The sequence below is a fragment of the Lathyrus oleraceus genome, chromosome 5, assembly GCF_024323335.1.
Source record: "Lathyrus oleraceus cultivar Zhongwan6 chromosome 5, CAAS_Psat_ZW6_1.0, whole genome shotgun sequence".
NCBI lineage: Eukaryota > Viridiplantae > Streptophyta > Magnoliopsida > Fabales > Fabaceae > Lathyrus > Lathyrus oleraceus.
In genome coordinates this window covers 198,892,340-198,900,256 of record NC_066583.1, presented here as the reverse complement: position 1 = coordinate 198,900,256, position 7,917 = coordinate 198,892,340, and the positions used below count along the sequence as shown (strand labels likewise).

Genomic DNA, 7,917 nt, shown 5'->3' with positions numbered 1-7,917 from the left:
AATTTCTTACCAATGTATCAGAAGAACTCACTCCTTCTGAACCATCCAATTCTCATTCCACCAAAAACAATCATTTTTTTTTTCTTTCAAAAAAATTATTAAACTTAATTATTACCATTTCTCAAGAGAGGAGGGTGTACGCGTTGGTTATTTTTTTATAAATTCATATCTAGCCTTTAAATGGATTGATTTATAACTTTAATCACATTTTAATCAAAATTAGGTTATAAAACCGTTTGTAAATTCGATTACGTAACTATTTTTTTTAATTTACAAATTCAATTTTAAATTTGTTATCTTTTCAAATTTAGAAGAAAAACTAATTATTTTGTTTTAAAACGGGTTGTTTTAAAATTAATTATTTTTCTTTTGAAAATGGTTTAATGCTAACTTTTATCGAATAAAATCAAATTTAAAAAAAAACTGAAACATGCTAATATTAAACTAATTTTAGTTTTCATGTCAACTATTTTTTTTAGATTTTATTCCGCTTTAATATCTAATATTTGGAATGATTATTTTATGTCAGCATTTTAATTATAAAACAAAGAGGAGTTTTTTTTATAAAACAAGGGTTTTAGAAAATAATGACACTAAAATTAGTTTTTAAAATTAAAATAAAACAAGTTCATTTAGCATAACATTTAGAAGAAGGGTTTTCGATTCTAAAAATCATATCAAAATTAGTTAACAAATATGTACTACACATTTAAAAAGTAGCTCAATAAAACTATTGGAGTAGTGTCATTAGCAAAACAGTCAAATTAAAAAAGGAAACTAATTTAAAGCAACTAACCTTGTTTCATTAGCGTCGGAGCAGTTTATAAAAGACTTAGAATTAATTGTTGAAGCAGTTATAAACTTTTGGTCTTATATTTGTTATTTTCGTTTGAATCGAATTCAGATTACATACATATGGGATGAAATTTAAAAAATATGGATACAATTTTAATTTCGGATAACTTTTGAATTATACCGAATATAAAAATAAAATGTAGATAATAACTAATCATTTATAAATACACAGTTGATAACCATTTAAACATTCAAATATTTAAAGATGAATTTGGATGTAGTGTATAAGTTTAGACCTCTCATATTTTCATAAAATTACTTCTTTTTTTATATAAAATTTTATCAATAAAATCGTTATTATGACAACCAATGGGCTGCTGGAGCTTCACTGCTACAACAAGCTGCCGGAACTCTAAGAAATGAAAACATTTTGAAAAGTCTTCATAAAAACACAAAAATGGAAACCAACCATAGTGAACTCAAATCTCACAAGAAAAAAGACTTCGCGTTAACGTAAGAAAAATACCTAACTGCAGTCGACAAAGAATAATCTTCAATAAAGTCAATAGATAAATCATATCTATAACAAGAATAAAAATCAAAAAACAAAAAAGGGAGCTCTCTACATATTTCAAAGAATATGAAAAGAAAATGAAGGATGAAAAGTAAGTTCAAATGAAACAAAGAAAAAATGGAATGAAAAGGATTTTGTTTTGGCGGAGAATTTCACATCATAAATTTAAATGATTGGCACAAAAGTGGCATAGACCAAAATTCACAAGACAAAACGTTACATCCCTTTGCTCCCGGATATCCAGAACTTGCAGAACAGACGCCCCAAATATTTGAATAGTAGTAACACTTCTTTGTACATTTTTAAGTTGTGATCTTTTCTCAAAATGTCAATTTAGTTGTTTGACGAATATATCACTTCGACAGTCAATTGCAGATTCTGTTCAAGAATGTTCAATTCAATGTTTTGCTATCACTTTTTGTAATTGTATGTGGCTTCAGTTGTGAAATACTTCTACTGGTATTGATGGAGGACAATACTTCTTTGCCACAAACTTGAACTGAAACCATATATTAACATGAAAAGATGCGAAATCAATTAGTAATTTGAAGTGCTGATAAAGATGAACACCATGACATAACATGATAACAGAGAAATATTTAATAATAGACAGCATTAACTTCAAATGAAAGCAGGCCAGTTTGTTAAAAACTAAAAAACAAGCCAACCCATCCCTAAGATTTTCTTATCATGAATTATATCTATACTCTATAGATAGATATTCCTAAATGGTTTGGTGCACCTCTTTCTCTAACTACTACTATCCTCCATTTGATTTACCCTTCTAACCGGTGTGAAAATATTTTTTATAGAATCCATATGATTAATGCAATAAAATAAATATCTGTCAAATTCTCAATATGATTATCACTTAATCAACTATTTGTTTAAAACAAAAAACTGATGAATGAGATGCAGAAAAATTCCAAGAACTAAGGATTGTGATTGTAGAAGGATCTTAAGTCACCCGAATTTACTACACCCAATCACCAGAGCAAGACCAGGGTATTCTCACCTTATGCTCACTGTATTTCTCTCTGATAGCAGTAATGGAAGGTGAATTATGATAGCCATTGCAGTACAACAAATGCAGTCCCTTAACACATTCACGCAATTCTGATTCTTGATAGCCTGTGTAATGCCTTAGCATGGAATTCTATACCAAAATATATGCATAGTTGCACAACATCAGTATATATGCCTATCAAAAGAAAAATATTCCTATATAAATAGGTTTCCGGCAATACATACCCAAGGTTTCTCGCTAGGAAGTAGTATATATTTAGCCAAGAAAGCAGCTGATGCAGCTATTAGTGACGGGGTGTGCTTAAGCATATCATACTCTATAAGCGATAACTCTGCTAGATAGTCGGCCAAATACTCCAACTGCATCAGAGGAACCTGAAAACAGTAAAAGGTAAACATCTCAATAGATAAATTAGAGAGATAAAAATGAATCTCAATAGATAAATTAGAGAGATGAAAAAGAATCTCAATTGAAATACATACCTCACATGTTTGTTGGGCAACCGTAATGAAGCGTCTGCATTGGCATGTTCACAAGTCAATACTAAAGCAACTTACTCCCACTTACACTTGTAAATAATATGAAGAAAATTAGCCATTACCTCAAAAAACATCTAGTTGTAGGAGCTGTCATTTCGAACTTCAAAAAATTCAGCACAGAGGACTCCATCTCTAACATCTGGAATAATATCACACATCTATTGTTTTAGGAGACTAAAGCCATAAAAGTACCCAAAATTGAAGTCATGGATTGATCAAAAGATAAATAAAAAAACAAACCTGCTCCTTAGAATATGTATCATCAGTAACATAACAGAACTCTTCCACCTTGGGGGAACAGATCTCCTCGTATTTACTGCCAAATTCAAACTAATTTATAACTTTACGGAATAGATATACACATACAGTACAAACACAGGAAAACAGGTATTTGAAACGAGCATTGTTCAATGAAACAAGTTAAGTAGATATTACTTAACAAACAATAATCAAGAGATAAGAACCCTACGCGGCAATCATCATGCAGGAAACACCAAGTAGTTGTAACCGCTGTCTGTTCATTGCTTTGCCTGAGAGATAGCGATCAAGGTAGTTAACTGCCAAAAATAGTGTATCAGGTAGAAGTCTGTACTCTTCAGCAACCTACAATGGAGAGAGAAATTATATGAAAAACATTTGAAAAGAAACTCAACGAAGGATATATCTCTTCTCGTGTTCCCTCGTGAAGAAAAAAGATAAAAAGCTAGTTTGGTGAATCTTATACCTCTCCCAACACTAGGATTTAAACCTCAATTACTGACACAACAAAGTAAGTAGAACAATATTGTCAAAACAAATTTTCTAATGAAACATATAGTGCCACTTATAAAGATATGATGGGACATAATAATATATAGTTCTCAAAATATAGCACATTGAGAAGAACAAATCCCCCGGAATAAATTTATCACCCTGGCAGTACCATCACCCACCATAATTTACCTCCACAAGCCAATCAATAAGCATTGCCCGCATGCTGGCATTGATGTCTGTCTGTATCTTCTCCATGAAGTCTATAGATGGCCTTTTAATTTTCTGAAAACCAAAGCAAAAGATGAAAGATAAGTAAAGAAAAGATAAAGGGAAATATGAGAGAAAGGATAATGATTTGGAGTAATAACTAATAATTGTAAAAGTCATATTTACGTCGAAAATAATACTTATATTATATGATGATTAGGGTGATATTCATGTTGAGTGCAAAATAGTTTATAAAATTAACAATTGAATTATCGTAAGAAACTTATTAATGTGATTTGGGCCCTCTTGAAGGGCCAATGTCTTCTATTTCCACCCAATATAAAGCGATAAATGACTAAAAAGAACTTAAACTTGTATATCATTCTCATAAACATTAAGACAAAGACAAAGACAAAGGTTACAAAAGAAATAATTGATACAGTTGATATTGACATGTGCAATTGACAAACTTAGTTGGAGAAACAATTCAATTTAATTTTCAAATATATATTGAAATGATACACCATCTATATTTTAAATAAAGCACTCTAATTGAACGCCGCATAAATTTCCATGCATTACTTCAAGAAGTTCACGTTTTCAAGTAACTAAGATTTTCTCTATTTATTTACAATAAATGATACATAAATTCTATTGAACTTCCAATATATCACACATCTGACTCTCATAGCTTAAGGTGTGTTTGGATTGATGGTATAAAGTGAAATATAGTGGAATGGGCTAACATTCCTTAGTTTAGATTCTAAAACACAAATGTTGACTTATTTCATTTCATTCTATTCAAACTCCATTCCAGCCTATACGGCCAATTCAAACATACTCTCAAAGACGAATATTTGCATTAGTTAATTTAAGATAACAAGCACAAACAAGGAATTTCTAAACCTGTACAAGCATCATATGAATCCAAAATGTTACTCTGCTAGCAATCACGTTGACAATTACAACAATTGATTAAAGCATTAAAATAAATGAAGTTGACAAACCTCAGATACACGCAAATTTTCGTAGATTTCATTGGCAATGGATGCACAAAACCGTGGGTCTTTGAAATTGCAGTCAATGTCAACAATTTCATTTGCTCTTGACTTCAGTATGGTGTCAATATCTTGTATTCTCCCTAAAATCAAGGGAGGATGCATGAGAAGGGGAACAGAAAGAGTATTCCAGATTACAAATTGTAAGTATTGATAAAAGTACTATCCAAACTATCCAAAGCATAAGGAAAGGGGACAAGTATAAGACTAAGCCTTCACTAAACTAACCTGCCATTTTGGAAGAGTCTGAAATATTGAGAATGTTGTTCGTCCTATTTTCAATTGATTTGATCGACGCAACATCGCCATTGCCAGTATATTTGAATTCCGGAGTCATCAAAGAATCACTGGTTGACATGCTCTCATCTAGTGAAACAGAACCACTACAGGTGTTACTAGGAGAAATGTCCATCCATCTTGGAGCACAGACCACACTCTTAATATCAGGACAAACAGCACCATCATTGCTTGGTACAATGGCGGCTTGAACTTCAGACTTAGTTTGACTATTTTTGGTCAAACATGCCTCTTTAGCAGGCACCAATTCACCTGATTTGACTCTTAATGGGGGCTGCAAAGTGTTCTTAGACATAACATTTTTCTTTGAATTCGCAATAGAATCCTTCTTTGTCTTTGCAGTTTTGGATACGCACGGCACCTTCGAGTACCAAAAACAATTCTGTTAAGTAAATAAATCAAACCAAGATTTTAAAAATTGGTTCGTTACCACGAAAACGGACGCGGCAAAACGGTATTCGAAAGTCTTGAAATCAATACCGTTATTCACTGTTTTTTTATGATGAAAAAGAAATCATGGTTAATTCACATTGCGACGACCGCAATCAGTATCACAACTCCGGACCGAAACCGCAAAAGCCATAACGCGACAGTGACCATTATTTAAAAGCTTGAATAAAACACATAAATAAGAACACACCCAAATCAATGCATGCACGAATTATACACACTTTCTCACATAAAACAATACTCTTCTTAATTGTTTTGTATACTTTGTCTCTATTTGCAAAAGTTCCACATTCAAATGTAGTGGGCCCTAATGTTTTTGATAAAATAATCCTAAAAAATACGAACCTCGCTATCACTATAGGTTAAACCATAAACCATGCATGTTAACAGCGATGAACATTGATTATTATGGAACACTATTAGTTACTCAAACCCGATTCAATCATAATTCAAACAATCGTTGATTATTCCTTTACAAATTCACTAAGATTAACATACTTAAATTGAGTAATAGTAGTAAATAATTGTAATAGTACCATAGGTTTCGATGGAGCACCAACGGAGGTTTTGACGAGAGAAGCATTTGTGCTATTGGTCACTTCAGCGAGAGCGGGACGTTTCTTCGTTAACTGAGTCTTGACGGCATTGATGACCTTTTTGTTTGAAATTGAATCATCTGAATTCTTGGAGGATGAAGAAGATGAAGGGAAGCGTCTGCTTCGGGTAAACATTTTGCGTTTGATAAAACCCTAATCGCTGTGAAAAAAAAACGGGAAATGGAATCGGTTATAGTTTTGTTTTGTGTTAGTGAAGAAGCGTATAATAGAGAGGAAGAAAAAGGAAGAGAGTGAAAAAGGAACGTACCTGAGAGAGTGTGGTGAATGATTGAAGAAAATGAGGCAAATGGTTTTCAGAATTCTGATGATGATGATGATGATGATGATGATGATTGTAGGTTGTTGTTACGATGGCCAAGAGAACGCATTGAAGTGAGGAGATATACTCGTATGTGAGCGCGAAATGGGATATTTTGGTTGGGCCATTGTTACCGTCAGATTAGAGTTGATTAGATATCTGGACGGTCCTTCTTTTGCATGGATTGTAGACGTACCATGTATTATAAAATAAAAATATATAGGTGATAATATAATGATTTTTTATTAATTGTTGATGTAAAAGTAATTTATATCGTTTTGAAAAAAGTATTTACAATGATGAACAATTGTTGTAAATATTTAATGAGAATATTTTGTTGTCAGAGTTTAGTGAGTTTGGAAATTAATTAGACTATAATAACAATAAAGATGTTGCATTTTGTTTATATTATTATTTTTTTAGAGTTAAATGAATATTCATAATGTAAAAAAGTTGTAAATTATCATATAATGAGAATATATCACTCTTTTACTTTTATATATGATAGTCAGTGTATCATTCATATTTTTTCTATTTTATCCAATTTTGGAAAGGAATTGGATGGTGATATATTTGTAACCGAAAAATGTTGAATTTATATACTTGTATCATATGATGGAGGCTCTAATCGTTCTTATAATATTGCTGGGAAGAAATGTGAATATTTGATGAATAAAAATAACATATTGAAATTGTGAAAATCAAACAATCTAAACAAACTCGTAACTTGTATAAAAAACGGTTGACGACTTTACTTGATTGTCTTCTCTATCTATTGAAGCAAGAGTTGGTTTTTTGCGGTCATGATGAATAATATAATTTTCTAATAAAAAGACTTTCCTTAAATACTTTGATGGTATTTTGAAAAGAAGAAGAAGAAAATGAGGCGAGTTTTATCAAAAAAATGCTTAAGGAAATCTGAAAATGACTTCTCTATCAATTCAAAGAGATATTATTAAGGTTGTTGCTTTGTAAACTACTAAAGCAATTGTTAATGTCATTGGAGGTGAATTGTTTTCTATTCTTATTAATGAGTCCATGAATATATATCTAATAAGAAGGATGACTGATGTTTTAACAAATATGGAATTATTAGTGAACGGTTCTTGGGTATTTGCTCATGTTAGAACTATAACATCCATATCATTGAAGATGATCATAAATGACATATTAGGCAAACATGGACTTATTACTTCAAGAATTCGAGGAGGGAGTTATGGTGGTGCTACCAACATGTAAGGAGAGGTTTCTGGTCTTAAGAGTTTGATATTAAAGGAAAGTTCATGTGCATTTTATTTACAT

At 31.4% G+C, this 7,917-nt stretch overlaps 1 protein-coding gene across 2 annotated transcripts; it reads right to left on the bottom strand.

The window, feature by feature from the left end:
- Positions 1-1,471: 1,471 nt before the first annotated feature.
- LOC127082790 (cyclin-A1-4) lies at positions 1,472-6,704 on the bottom strand. Of its 2 annotated transcripts, none has more exons than XM_051023024.1 (12): positions 6,565-6,704; positions 6,237-6,456; positions 5,182-5,632; positions 4,903-5,036; positions 3,878-3,970; positions 3,405-3,538; positions 3,176-3,251; positions 2,998-3,074; positions 2,879-2,912; positions 2,621-2,770; positions 2,385-2,525; positions 1,472-1,868 (listed from the first exon to the last, which is right to left on the bottom strand). In XM_051023024.1, exons 2-12 carry the CDS (start codon positions 6,429-6,431, stop codon positions 1,806-1,808), a joined length of 1,548 nt encoding a protein of 515 aa, XP_050878981.1. In that variant the 5' UTR covers positions 6,432-6,456; positions 6,565-6,704; the 3' UTR covers positions 1,472-1,805. The 2 variants fall into 2 exon arrangements, with proteins under 2 accessions (XP_050878981.1, XP_050878982.1); XM_051023025.1 differs by having other exon boundaries at positions 5,182-5,611.
- Between the last annotated feature and the right edge of the window lie 1,213 nt (positions 6,705-7,917).

What these genes read in the sequence shown, in the direction of transcription:
- LOC127082790 (XM_051023024.1), bottom strand. Translation starts at nt 6,431, where the DNA reads ATGTTTACCCGAAGCAGACGCTTCCCTTCATCTTCTTCATCCTCCAAG. An exon ending in TTATTGATTGGCTTGTGGAG is followed by an intron (nt 3,539 to 3,877) that starts GTAAATTATGGT and finishes TCTCCATTGTAG; the next exon opens with GTTGCTGAAGAGTACAGACT. An exon ending in AGAAATACAGTGAGCATAAG is followed by an intron (nt 1,869 to 2,384) that starts GTGAGAATACCC and finishes ATATGGTTTCAG; the next exon opens with TTCAAGTTTGTGGCAAAGAA.